Here is a 14155-nt window from a genome sequence, read left to right on the forward strand (position 1 = left end):
AGGTAAATCCTCTTAGGGACCTATAGTTATCTATAAACTTATACTAACGCAGTGCGTCTCCTTCAACAGCGATGTTTCTCACTCTGTCTTTTAGGTTGTTCCCCGTTGGCAGGGGGTTACATGGCCAAAAATGAGGCTTTTGGTGTAATATGTTGGGTGGTGGGGAAGTTTATTTCTTTGTCTATCGCCTCCATAGGTGGAACTGGTGAGGAATTATCTGTTGATCGGGTGGCTTTTGTTTTTCTCGATGAGGTTAACGGGGATTCGAGCGTCTCCAACCCCAATCCCTGAAAGACCGAGATATGATGGTCGAGAGTTGGATGTGAATAGTCTATGCAAAGGCACTATAATGTTTCCTCTTAAGGTCGTATTCATAACTCCTGAGAGGGGTTTGCGACTAATATGTCGTATACTTACACTCCTAGCTTTGAACCCCTTATTAACTATTATGGAGATACGTATCTGCCTGTGTACCATTTACTTAATAACCTAGTAGCTTACCAGTAACTCAGGAATTGTCGACACCATTGGCTGGAATCAGAACAAATCGTCAAGTGTCTCCTTGACGTGTTTGGGAAGATAAAAGCTCCGACCTATATCAGTCGAAAGAAAACCATCAAGGCGTACAAGTGCCATGTTCATAAGCGTACAGCCATTACTTTGGGTCCGCAGAGTTTGTCGCCACAAGTAGACCAGCCGTCTAGCCCGAATAGCATGGTCTTTCGTCGGCGACTGCACCAGTAGGAGCATCATGAAACTTGAGACCGTCGCAAACCCGATCCGAGACCCTAGATTTAGCTGTCAGCTAAACAAACCCACGGATGTATATGTCAGAGACGGCTGGGCGGGCCACACAGGAAAACCAGAATTCCGATAAATCACCGTTCGTCATTCGCATAACGAACCCAAGGGTCTTCGTCGCGCAGTTTTCTGCAGCTTTCAAGGCGGCATTTCCCGCTCCATTTTCGTCTGAAATATCTATGGCGGGCACTGGTTCCCCATCATCCACGCCGTTATTTTCGAATGCACACTCGTTGACTTGGTTCATAAAGCTCATAAAGTCTTCCGACTCCTCGAACAGCGGCGGCGGGGCGGCGGAGAGTACCATCGGGCGCAGAAGTGCACGGAAGATGTATATTTCTAATAGAACATATCCAAATCTGAGGCAGCTCGATGGCGAGAAGGGCTCGTCAATCGCCGCGGTTGGCCTCGCCCGTTGTTTCAGGCTGGACGGAAGCAATGAATACCATTCCTTTAGCTTTTGGAGAAGGGGACGAGCAACTTCTAGCGTTGAATTAAAATTGGAAGACAGGCGCTGTGCAGCCCGAAGTGAGCTAAATCGTTGTTAGCACCCGTAGCAGCACCTTTGATCAAGGGGAAGGCTAGGATTCCGTACTATAGTTGATGCTGAATTTCATCTGCCACCCGAGATAATCGCACGAACCATTGGAAAGGCACAGCATACTCTGAATCAGGTTGAACCGGTGTATGAAAGAGTTCGTCTTTGTGAAAATCATCGTTGTCCAGGTCTGTCACATCCCACTCGTCATTTCGAATATATGGTGGCCGACCCATGAGCAAGCTCCGCCATTTATCCTCTGCGTATATTGCCCACCACAGACGCCTTCGCAATCGTCGTTCCCAAGACGGAAGGCCCATCGGCCGGCATTCCAGCTGAAGTCCGAGAGTCGTAGCGAGTCCCACGAACATCCCCACCAAAGACCAGAGAAGTCCACTATCGGCTACTGTACTTGTGGCGCTTCCTGTAGACCTGTTGAGATACAGTAGCCCTGCCTGTAGCGTGCATAGATGAGGAGTGTGTATCTCTGTCAAGATTGCCTCCAGCACTAGACGCCAGAGTTGCTCCGTCGGTGGTGACGAGTACGCGGTCCATACCGAGATATGTTCGTCGAACTGGGTGAATGGCTGTACAGATGCATATATAGCAGCCAGCAGATGTACTGGCATTTCTTGAAGGGCAACTTTGTCTGGTATGGGTTTATTTTGCGTAACGCCCAGCCGTGACCTGGATATTATGGGCAGAACTGGAAAGATAAACCGAAGGAATCTAACGTTCCATCTCATCAGTTGAATCCTTTACTCCATCGGACAAAGATTCAAAGCGTCAACCCAGAACGTACAGTGCTACTAATCTCTGACCGAGATCCAATGGAACCAGAGTGTCCAACTCTGCCCGAATATTTCTTTCCTGAGAGAGCTTTGTGTCCTGCTTGGTGGAGTTGTATAACTGGTCATCTGTTACCAGGAAATGGACCGGGATTTTCTCGTCGAGGGGAACACCGCCGGCATTCCGGAAATGAATATGATGAAAACTCAGGAAGCCTCGGTCATCAAACCTGCAGTGTCTAAAAAGCCACGGATCCGATTCACCCGATGCTCCAATAACCTGGTACGAAAACTGGTGCAATGAATCGAGAGTTTGTATTGTCTGGGGCGTTGGTCTTCGTGAAGATTCAATATATTCTCGTGATGCCTGAAGAGACTCAATCCATGGGTCGAGGTTTACAGTTGGCTCAGACTGACATCTCATATACGACGCCGAGTTGACCGTAGATTGGGATGCTGGTTCTATCAGAATGGGTGGAGTCTGCCAGTCGCGCTCAGGTGTCGATGGAGACACTGGCAGAGAGTCTCGTGGTCGATGGTGAAAACCAGAAAAAGAACATAGAGAACCGGCTGACAGACAACGTTGACAACTCTGCTGGCCGTCGCCTTGGCATCGCAGCTTTTTCTGGCGACATTGATCGCAAGGCGGGCGTCGCTTGGACCGATATGGCCGGGTGCTCGCGGACCCAACATGCATTTGGCGAGTAGCGCTCGACGACGAATGCTCCATATCTCTCAGCTTGTCCTCATGAAGCCAGAATTTAGCAAATGTGGGTGTGGGGTGGGGGGGTTGGTTTGTTATATGAATGCTACATCGTGCGATTCGGAAATGTTGACCGAATGGAGCAGCCGAGAAACGTCAAAAAAGGAACATCACGTAATCAATCACAGTTTTGCAACGCACCGTTCGGATGGACTCAGGATCCCGTCAATGTCGCGATGGGGCTTATAAAATAGTTTTACGCCGCATTTGATGGGGTTTAAGCTGGACAGACTGGCTGGTGGATATAGTCACACATGGAGTATAGAATAAAGCCTGCCAATCGGCGTTAGAGATGACCGAGTCCTTGTATGAGGCTCCACATCATCCGGCGAAGTTGATGGCGCCAATTCTGATTATTAGCTCCACATCTTTCTACTGTGCCGAAGGGCGGTATGGATACTTAAAAGAAGAGATTTGCAATTGGCAGTAATCTGCACAGTGCTTGAGAATTTTCTGAACATGGTGCAAATAAACATGCAAGACAACCAGAAAGCGGTTGTTGTCGATCCTTCTGGACAATCTCAGATGTCGGACCGTGGAAGCTATCCAGAAGGAGGCTTCAGGGCATGGATGGTGGTCTTTGGAGCATGGTGTGCTATGATTCCATCCATGGGATTGCTCAATAGCCTTGGAATTCTTCACGCCTGGACTAGCACTCACCAACTCCAGGGTTATTCGGAATCCAGTGTCGGCTGGATATACGGGGCGTATGGATTTTTCTTATATTTTGCCGGGGCGCAAGCTGGTAAGAAAGAGCCGTAACTTCCCTTTTGACACTAGCTGATATACAACAGGACCTATCTTTGATACGTACGGACCAGCCTACGTCATTTTACCAGGGTCGGTTGGGATTGTTGCTGCGTTGATATGCCTTAGCTTCAGTGAAGGTGTGCAGTTCCTGGTCTCCTGTATAAGTACCGCCGTAGTTGCTGATATATCCAAGAATACTATCAGATCTTCCTCTCTTTCAGCGTCCTCGGTGGCCTTTCTGCGTGTACACTCTTCACCCCAGCCGTTTCGTGCGTCGGTCACTGGTTTCATGCCCGTCGGGCCTACGCAACGGGGGTTGCCTGTACAGCCGGTGGTCTGGGGGGTGTAATATTTCCGTTGATTATAATGTTCGCTGCTCCGAAGATCGGATTCCCGTGGACAATTCGAATCATCGCGCTCTTTTCGGCCATCATGTGCGCCTTTGCCTGCCTTCTTTTGAAAACAAGACTCCCCCGCAATAAGTCTGCAGGCGCATCTATCGATCTGAAGGCATTACAGGATACCAACTACGCGATCACTACTATTGCCGTTTTCCTGGTTGAGTTTGCCGTGTTCATCCCCATTACATACATCTCTTCATATGCAATTTCCGTTGGCATCAATGACACTCTATCTTATGCCCTCATAGTGTTTCTGAACCTTGGTGCAGTCCCAGGTCGATTCTTGCCAGGCCTTATTGCAGATAGACTGGGGCGCTTCAATGTGATGGTCCTCACGTCATTGATATGCTCGATATTAACGCTCGCGCTCTGGCGTACAGCAGGCGGGAATATACCCGCCATCATCTGCTATGCAGCATTGTTTGGCTTTTGGAGCGGTGCAGCTATCAGTTTGACTCCTGTTTGCATCTCCCAGGTCTGTGAAACAGAGGACTATGGGAAGCGGAATGGAACAACTTTTACGATCGTGAGCATTGGGACACTTACTGGAATTCCGATTGCGGGTGCGATACAACAGCGGGATAATGGGGGTTATTACGGGCTTATTCTCTTTGGGGGGCTATTATATCTAGGAGCTTTCGCTGCCTTTGTGGTCGCCAGAGGAGTCTGTGCCGGGTGGTCCCTGCGGACAAAATTCTAAATATCCGCGTATTATAGTTGGATAGCATGGTACTCGTATAGAGTCTCAGGTTCCGTTAACTATTATTATCATCTCCACAATAGCGCCCTAGGAGAACATGTTTAAAGTGGATAGTGGGTCATGCGAGGAGATTGAGAATGATCTTTGATGAATAGTTGCAGCGATATCATTCAAAAAAAGGTATAATTCGGCGATCTTATCATCTTTTGGCCTTATCCATGCAATCGAGCGAAAAGTTGGATCACTACTCGGCAAGTGGATCGGTTCGGCGAACTTCTTACTGCAACAGCTAATCAAAAGGTGTTTTCGCCGAATGTCGGTGGCTGATAAATCATACCAATTGAAGCCTCATATCGGAGAGAGGAACATTGATGGGATGACACGGTGGATGTCGTATCTATATAAGTTTAGCTAGTACTCGACTTGAACCAGGGTTGTGTTCTTACTCAAGACTTTAATGCCATTCATAACAAGCAATATGAATCTGAAGGCCAAATTTAGGGCTATTTTTTGTCCCTCGGACGGCTCAAGCGCAGTGGTGGCTGAAATTCACTCGGATGCTACAACAGCGTTCAGGTCAGGCCTATCAATTCCTACATATACGTACACCGAGGCCGAGAGCTATTCTTACAATCATGCAGAGTTAGCAGCACAAGTAAACTTCTTCCCAGAGAAAGCGAATACTTTGCACCTGTGCCGTATAATGGTAACCTCCCAGCAATTAAGCAGCTATGTACAAGTTGAAGCTAACAAGTCAACATTGCTACAGGTGACCAATGCTTTGGCTCGTGCTGCCGCGGTAGAGGGTACTTGCGGTGATATACATAGCTTTAGGTGAAATTCTATATAGATATCTTCGCTTCCTTGTGAAGAAGCTGTTTTGCGATGTTTAACTTATATGCATATCTATGGGGAATACCATCGTAATGTCCTGTATTAATGTAATAGAAGCAGTGCATACTCAGGCAATAATATCGATTAAGGGAGGCAAAGAAGTATCATCTTTGATACTTTACTTGTTGGTTGTACATATAATTGCATTATCGAAATGGCAAGCCAATTACATCAATGCGTTCCTGGCTGTTTTGATCGCTTTTGTATGGCGAATCACGATAATGAGTTCCACAACAAAAGATGTGGCAAATTTCGTGCTCAGAATGTACCAAGGGTTCGATTATAAGAGTCATTATTCAAAGCAATACAAACACCGTAAATCCTACCAAAGCAGATAGCTGCATTGCCATGGTCTTCCTGTTCCCGAGGGAATCTATATCTGTTGGAAGCGGCATAGAAGTAGCTTTCATAGATCCAGCTGTGGTTGAAGTGGAGTCCTCAGTTTTGTTTGCATCCTTCTTAATTCCAATGTCAAAGGGCGCAGATGTCGAGTTCCCATATCCGCACTTTTGGATATTCTTCCATCCCTCATCAATTGACATGTCTTCAACAGAATCCATGAACAGCATGTCATTTCCCACTTTGACCCGATGATGCGTCTCGCTATTAATTTCAAGAACTGAAGGATCCCCGACTCTCCAGGAACTATAGGGATACTCGTGTCTATTCCAGTAGTAAGCGAGTGCGCAGACCCAGTCACAGTCAAAATCTGTTGGAAGGTACGAAGATTCTTGGATATAACAGAAATTTCCAACCCTGCAAATTTATCAGCATGCTCTTTAATCATCTTCCACTGAAAACATGAGCCTAATAGAACATGGAATCCGTACTCATCCTTTGAGCATGACCGCATCAGAGTGTATTGGAAAAGCAAACCAACGGTCTGGACTGGCACATTTTCCGTCCCCTTTTGACCGAGGAAGCCCAGAGATTTCACAGCGGCATCTCCAGGCTCTGTGCAGGAACTTCGTACATTTTCAATGTAATCCGATAACGAAGACTGACAAGTTGAGGTACAAGTCCGTGTGAAATTCTGTGGCTCCATACTATCAAGAAAGTGACGTTCTTCGCCGGCGTTAACCAACTGAACAAGGTACTCATTGCAGTCAATTTTAGCACTGTACGCTTCTTGGCATCTCGACGACGTGGTGGTGGCAAGACTATTGGTCGTATAGTTCCAATGCGCTGATATTGTGGATAGGCTGAAGGCGTGCGATAGAGTGGGTAAAAGTATAGAAGGAAGAAGTTGAAAATGCATTTTAGAAAGAATAAGATGTTGTAGCAGAGAAGCAAAATTATTCATATTCAAAAGAGAGGTGATGTAAATATAGTAATGAGCGAACGTAAGGAAATCTATTCTTAGCGACAGACTGATTTCCCCAAGATATGGCGATAAAAAAAAAGATAAACAAGGGGGTGATCTAATTTTCAAATTCTCTATAGAGGCTCTTATACTCTAGGGTCTTTGAGGTCATCTGCGCAAGTACGCCACATTTTTAAAACTAGCCTGAGATCCGGTGGCTCGGCGTTCGTGGTGGCTTATTTTAGCGATATTGCTATTCAGCCGAGAATGTGTGAATCTGATGCAAAAAAAAAGTAGTTCATATATCGGTATTCTGAGGAATAGGACAACTCTTATCAATCTATCCTACCGCATGATAGTGGAAGTTTCGAAAACACCGTGAAGTTATTCTGATACAAAAGCGAAAGCGAGATGCTGCCAAGTGACCACATTATTGGTTAGCGCCTCCTACAAGGATCTGAAAATGTGGATATGAATGGTTTATTCCAGGAAACCATGGTTAGTGCGCTCTAGTCTTGGACCAAATGGGGTAGACTTGACTAGTTCTGACCTAGATGCATGTCGAGTCTACGCCGTAGGCGAGCAACTCGTGTGATAAATCTGAACATGACTCCCTTTTGCCCTGGGAGTATTACTATAGATATTTACAACTAAGCCATACTATCGCCATTGATGTGCACAGAATTTGTATATCAATCAATATCTCTTGTTTATCTTAAAACTAACAAACCACCTATATCTGGAATTCCATAGTAGATCGGTCTAAAAATTTTCTAAATTCGAAGTGACGGTGATGTGGTTATTTGGACTTACTATTTGTGTAATGGTGACATCTGCCTGAGTTAGGTATGACATAGAGTTGTGAGCACCATTCCCAACAATGGAGGTCTAAAGCCTCTTTCGTTTTTACAACTCCACAAAACCTCGCTATATGTTGTCCTTTTCCCTACATCAATCTCACAGATGTGGACTAAAGATCAAAAGCGACGCAATGTACAAGACAGCATCACCCGGATTCACGGACTTGTAGAATCTTTCTCCAAGAGACCCCTAAAGAGTTGAACTTCAAAGAGTCGGTATTCGTGCGGTAATATGTCCTCTTGTGTCCAATCACTATATCTCGTTCAGTCCATGTTTCTTCGTCCCTCAATCCACAAACTTCAGCAACGAGCCTCCTTTGACCAAGAAACGATCCAGACGGACGACGGAAGACTACTCAGGGGAAGTTTCTGAAAGAAAAATAACAAATGCAGAAATGACCGAGGAGCTGGATGTTTGCTGTCCGCCAATATTAGCTACACATTATGGGGACAGCCTTGCAAGCATTTTGTCCTCCTCGTTTTCCATGGGCCACTTTACTTGCAGGGGGTAAGTCGTATATTCCACCTTGTTGACAAAAGTCTCACGATTATTACAGAGCGACAGCAAAAGGCAAATGGAAAGAAGACCCAGCCCTGGACATCTTAGACCCCTGTTTCCCCGATGACTGGCATGTTGCCGTTTGCATAGAAGACCCCACACACCATAGACCCCATGCTATAATTGAAATGATGACGAACACAGATGTTGTCAGTATGGATCTCTTACCTGGGGAAGTTAAGGCAATTATGAGAACTATGAAGGCGCGAATGAACCTTCCCTATTACCGAGACCACGTCACTCTACCAGTAGGTCATGTTCAGACCCGCGTCTTCATTTCCGCTCACTGTATGCAGCTACTTGTGATATCATACTTGACTCCGAGATATGGAAGAATAATTCAATCCCATCATGATGGTTCTCGAATAATCATTCAATATTCAGATTTCTTTGATTTGATGGGAGACCAAAACCAATATATCCGGCTCTTTCTTCGCTACTACTGCAGCGAGCCTTCACGACTAGCACATGGGGGGTTGTTTAATAAATAAGAATCTTTGTTATCTCTATTAATCTGGGAATATTTTTTAATTTCTCTACTCCGCACTGCTGACAGCTGCGTGTCAATGGCGAAAGGGGCTATACTGTCTTCACTGATTTTGTTACGTCCAGTCAGTTTTATTTCTCTTTTCTTTCCTATATTTTTCTTTTCTTTTCTTTCTTTCTTTCTAATTAATCTGTTACCCTGCGTGCCGGGGGTTTAAACAATGTATCCAAGGGGATGGAGGCCAAGGATCAGCCTTGAATTCGCAATCAAAGTGTTAGGAGGGATGTTGGGCTTCATGGTAAACCTCAATGCATCCTGCACGCTCCAGTAACAGTCAATAAATCCACATAGACTTCTTTCCCATTGAATGAACGCCCTCTTAATTGTCCTTCCTGGTCAGGCTGGACTTTAAAACCCCTCCATCCGGGCTCGATAATGCTGATGCCACCGACGTTTTCATGAAGTCAATTAACGACTGAGCACAATTCTTAATGATTGAAACTGGTCATCTGTCCCGAGTTAATTGTCCCATCAGGCAGCATGCTGTTCCACCTCTCCCACGTCGTTGTGGCCCTCATGATAACGGGATATAGCCAGGTTTTTTTTTTTTTTTACGTATAGCTGTAGTGTTTCAAATTAGCTCTGTCTACGTCTTGGTGGATTTATCATTTTTACTGTCAAATAAGTCCTGGAGATGCAACTATTCAAAGCATCATCTGGTCCTTTCATTAATTAGTATAAAGGTGACACCACTAGTGAAGATGATGCGACAATCTACTCTCAAGCGGCCTATTCGTGTGTAATATGACAACCGAGTCAATATATCCAGACCCTGTGGATGGTTCAAGAACCCCCATTCTTACTAGCCTGAGTCACCACAGCCAATCGATCCGCCGGAGCCCCTGAAATCGCCCTGAGTTCTCAAATAGATTTAATCGCTTGCTGTTTACGCAGAAAACATACCTTGCAAAATGGTATTGTTCACTTACCTACGTAGTGCCGGGGACCATACGCAACGTGGTCCCAGAGCCGAATGGAGCGATCGAATAGCTCGACCAGGATTTCCGTAAGCGAGTCCAAAAGCTAATCAAGATTGTCCATACGAGCACCATGAAACCTTAGGCCCAGAGGTTTCTGGAACATTATACAGGGGAGGGTGAGGGTTCTTGTCAGGGACATAGCCTTCTCATTTCTATTTACTCCGGAGTATGTTGCGTCACATATGAGTGACCGGGTATGAATGCAGCGGATTTCTGCAGATCAAAACCTCATGAGCAATTTGGTATCAGCATCACATACATCTATAGCTTGGCTTCACCATGAAGGCAATCATCTTTGTCCTAACATCCGCGAGTGTCGCCAGCGCTGCCATTCAATGTTTTGTTATCTCGCACTACTAATCGAGCACTGACTGCGCGGGGGCTTACAGTTATGGGGCTCGCTTCGTTATGATAAAAGTAAGTCACTCACATATATCGTTCCATATAGATCCTAATGCAAGCTCAGGAGCCGATCAGGCGAGTTATTTTCTCGACCATGGTGGTGGCTGGACTAACGATGGTATCACCCTTCCAGGGATGCTGGACATTGAGTACAACCTCTACGGTGACACATTCTACGGGCTCAGCGCATCCAGTATGGTATCATGGGTCTCTGACTTTGTCGAAACCTAGAAGAGTGCTGTTGGCCGATACCCCATGATCTACACCACGGCTGACTGGTGGAGTACTTGCACCGGTGATAGTACCTCCTTCAGCGCCTGCCCACTAGTGCTTGCCCGCTATTCCAATTCAGTTGGTAAAATACCCGAAGGATAGGCATATCAGTCAATTCTGGCAGAACTCAGATAGCTACTCATACGGCGGAGACTCCGATATTTGGAACGGGGACGAGGACGGACTCAGGACGTTCGCCACCGGATAAGCTAGCCCAGTGGCATTAGATACAATGAACCAAAATGTGTACAAAAGGATGCATTTAGACCAAGATTATGTAGGCTTTGAAGTTTTGGGGGCCCAAGATGAATATCTAGTAGTAGTCAGTATCTCCGAGTCATGGAGAACGTACAGCACTGCTTTATGTAACATTTTTTCTAACACCGAAGTTATCCAATGGGGTTGTGGTTTAGTGGTATAACGTTCGCTTAGCATGCATATTCGCATGCGAAAGGTCCGGGGTTCGATTCCCCGCAACTCCATCAGTTTTTTTCTTTTTTTCTTCCCAATCTATAATAATAAATGCTGTCTCAATTTGCACGAGACCATAGTGATGCGAGGGTTCCTCAGCTGATACTGTTATGGTCTAGTGCATACAAGTGTCTCGTTCCACGAAAGTTAGGTATGAACATGTCTACCATGTTAATTGTTACTGAGTTGCCATTTTATACCTAGTCCTGTGGCAGGAGTTTCGATTATCATGGGCAACATGCCTGCATCCAATGTAAGAGCTCATAGATATATATATCTAGCGCCCACTCAAGAAAGATTAAATACGGGAGATTGGTCTTACCCGATTATACTACGGTTAGAAGACCTCCAAGCTGGGAGAAGTCATGGCTTGGTATTTGACGACGGCGACCTGCTTTTTATCAAGAAATGGTATGCCTCGATATATTATCTTACCGCATAATTTTGTCTGCAGCACCTATGGTTGAGTCCTAAAGAAACTTGCTATTGCCCAGTCTGGGGATATTGACATGGCCATTAAACCACAGGGAGAGATTACACTGAGAGGACCATACAGACTTCCGTCAAACCTTGTCAAGATCGCATAACCTAGAGGATCAGCCCCAGTATAACCGGAAAACAACGTGGTATAGAGATCAGACAGGTGACTTGGTATAGTCCTCGTATATTGTCAATTGCCCCGGAATCGCGGATCTAGATGAGGTCGACTATTATTTTCATCCAGTGGCGCTTCCTTGTGCTAACTGATATATGGATCTGGGAAACGCCCTAAAATTCGTCGATAGATAGAATACTATTTGGATTATTTTATTAACTATTGCTCTACCAAGAACCATGCTCGGCAAGCCTAATCCACTCGCAGGTATCGGAGATAGACATGATATCTTATGTTAATTTCTGCATAAAGCTTCTGAGAGTGACGAATATCGAGTACCTCTTGAATAATGTTGGATGCCGGTTCGTCTTTTTTTTTGACCCTTTCCCCCCTGCGGTTCAGCATGCCATATTTTGATATACTATAGTGTCTGAAAGAGGTTAAAGAAGTGTTAACAAAGATGGCTTTAACCCAGCACATGCCTTGTGGATGTCTTTTCTATCTGCTTTTCGGTTGGATAGACGCGTGAAGTGGGTTTTATGCGTCCACCTTTTATCTTTTAGGACCCAGTATGTCCAATGGAAGCCTTTGCACGCCCAAAAAATATTGTTGGTTGGCACTGATATATGTAAATTAACGGGTTTAAAGGAGGAGAGCGAAATTTTACGGTACCAATGAGTCTGCCCTCGAGGAGGGATCAAAATACAAGGTAGCCTCACATAATCCTGACCTGCTCGGGGCGCGGCCTTTGTCTGACCTAGGCGTCAACATTCCCTTAAGTAGGGAAGCATGACAGTTTGACAGTGTGGTCAGTCTAGCAATAGCACCAACATCCTGTCAAAGAGAGGGCTGTTTCGTGGTATGATACGATGATTGGCATCCATACAGTAGAATAAAAAACTAGATTATAATAATAGGCAATAGGGAGCAAAAAACTCATGGAGTTGCGGGGAATCGAACCCCGGACCTTTCGCATGCGAATATGCATGCTAAGCGAACGTTATACCACTAAACCACAACCCCATTGGATAATTTCCGTCCAAAAATTTGTCTATATATGTCATACTAATACAATCTATTCTGCAGGAGCTGCTCGTATTAACGTATTTCCCGGGCGAGCGGGCGACCTGTGTATCCCATACTAATTCACCATTTTTTGAACTCCAATATCTGAGCCACCATTAGCTTAATCTATATAATATTATAAAAGTGGTATGCTAAAGTAGATTCGATCCTAATATTGGAATTTTATAAGACGTATTTACATATATCTTTAGGTAATATATATTACACTGTATTTTAAGTAATTTATTCTAAACTGATACTACAATTTATATATTGCAAAAGAGATATATATTCTAAATGCATATATAAAGTTATCACTAGTATATTATTATAATTCAGCTAATAGTGGTTCAGATATTGGAGTTCAAAAAATGATGGATTAGTATGGGATACACAGGTGGCCCGCTCGCCCGGGAAATACGTTATATAATGAGGGCGATTATTGCAGTCCGACATAGTGGATACCGTCCACGGCAGCTCGTTCTAAGGGTCAAGTGACCCATACCCCATTAGCACGTAATGCCAGGCCATTAATAAGCGAATTTCGGGTCGCGGGACCTTTAAATAATACCTGTATTTCTCTGAAATTCAACTTACATTGTTTCTCTGTCTCTTTCCCTACTTTTAACTTCCTATCGAGATTTAAGCACTTTATAATCACTTCTTAATCAGTTGTCGAATTCATCGAAAAATATCTTAATTATTATGGATACTTTGATACTGAATAGCACTTTGAAGCCGCTTAATAGATGTCAGACAGAGCGATATGCATATCGAACACTATTACTTGCCAACTAGTGTGGCGTCGCGCTTTTTGGTCTAGTGGTAGCAGTTCAATAATAGACACTTACGTTATTCTCAAGAGTCGCCATAATAGTTTTGGGGGGGTGAAGCGAAGTAGTTAGAAAAGGTATTGTAAGAGGTTGAAAGAGATCGCGTGGGTTAAAGATAATTACGAGGCGCGGCGTCTGTCACGCAATATCAATACTATTACTAAGCAGTTTCTGGTCGCGCGACGCTAATAACGAGGTGTACACAGGCCACTTGACCTTTTGGAAAGGTCAAGTGACCCTTACCCCCACACGTTGACGCCAAGCCCTTTTAGTAAGCAGATATTAGGTCGCGCGACCTATAAATACCACTGTATTTCTTTTACCTATTATTTTTCTCTTTACCTTCTACTGCCTCCTATTCGAAATCTACTAAGCAATTATTACGTAGTTCCTAACTAGTATTACTGGTACTATTTCTATAATAAAATATAAGCTTTTAAGCGATAAAAGCAATTGGATATCGCTTATTAGGTATATCGGAACTCACGTTAGATTTAATAGAAGCCATGATAAGGGGGGGGGGGAGGTATTGGTACAGGTATTGGTAAGAGGTTGAAAGAGGTTGAAAGAGGTCGCGCTGGATGAAAGATAAAATTAGGTGGTGCGGTAGTCACGTGACATCAAGACCATTA

At 44.7% G+C, this 14155-nt stretch overlaps 3 protein-coding genes and 2 non-coding genes across 5 annotated transcripts; 2 read left to right on the plus strand and 3 right to left on the minus strand.

The window, feature by feature from the left end:
- Positions 1 to 537: 537 nt before the first annotated feature.
- On the minus strand, positions 538 to 2824 carry BDV59DRAFT_210282 (Zn(II)2Cys6 transcription factor; the record flags this gene model as incomplete). The annotated part of the gene is made up of 4 exons (XM_073695561.1): positions 538 to 788; positions 856 to 1334; positions 1397 to 2068; positions 2142 to 2824. The coding sequence occupies 4 exons, from the start codon at positions 2822 to 2824 to the stop codon at positions 538 to 540; spliced, it is 2085 nt and encodes a 694-aa protein (XP_073544406.1).
- Positions 2825 to 3349: 525 nt separating this feature from the next.
- BDV59DRAFT_195598 (putative oxalate/formate antiporter) lies at positions 3350 to 4741 on the plus strand (the record flags this gene model as incomplete). Its single annotated transcript, XM_073692600.1, has 3 exons — positions 3350 to 3635; positions 3685 to 3777; positions 3834 to 4741. 3 exons carry the CDS (start codon positions 3350 to 3352, stop codon positions 4739 to 4741), a joined length of 1287 nt encoding a protein of 428 aa, XP_073544407.1.
- Positions 4742 to 5701: 960 nt separating this feature from the next.
- Positions 5702 to 7039, minus strand: BDV59DRAFT_186292 (uncharacterized protein). Its single transcript, XM_073691000.1, has 2 exons — positions 6466 to 7039; positions 5702 to 6391 (listed from the first exon to the last, which is right to left on the minus strand). Exons 1-2 carry the CDS (start codon positions 6936 to 6938, stop codon positions 5932 to 5934), a joined length of 933 nt encoding a protein of 310 aa, XP_073544408.1. The 5' UTR covers positions 6939 to 7039; the 3' UTR covers positions 5702 to 5931.
- Positions 7040 to 10957: 3918 nt separating this feature from the next.
- Positions 10958 to 11041, plus strand: BDV59DRAFT_t140. Its single transcript has one exon. It is a non-coding gene; the product is annotated as a tRNA-Ala (tRNA).
- Positions 11042 to 12564: 1523 nt separating this feature from the next.
- Positions 12565 to 12648, minus strand: BDV59DRAFT_t141. Its single transcript has one exon. It is a non-coding gene; the product is annotated as a tRNA-Ala (tRNA).
- Positions 12649 to 14155: the final 1507 nt, after the last annotated feature.

The sequence above is a fragment of the Aspergillus ambiguus genome (genome assembly GCF_047715705.1).
Source record: "Aspergillus ambiguus strain CBS 117.58 unplaced genomic scaffold BDV59scaffold_40, whole genome shotgun sequence".
Taxonomy (NCBI): domain Eukaryota; kingdom Fungi; phylum Ascomycota; class Eurotiomycetes; order Eurotiales; family Aspergillaceae; genus Aspergillus; species Aspergillus ambiguus.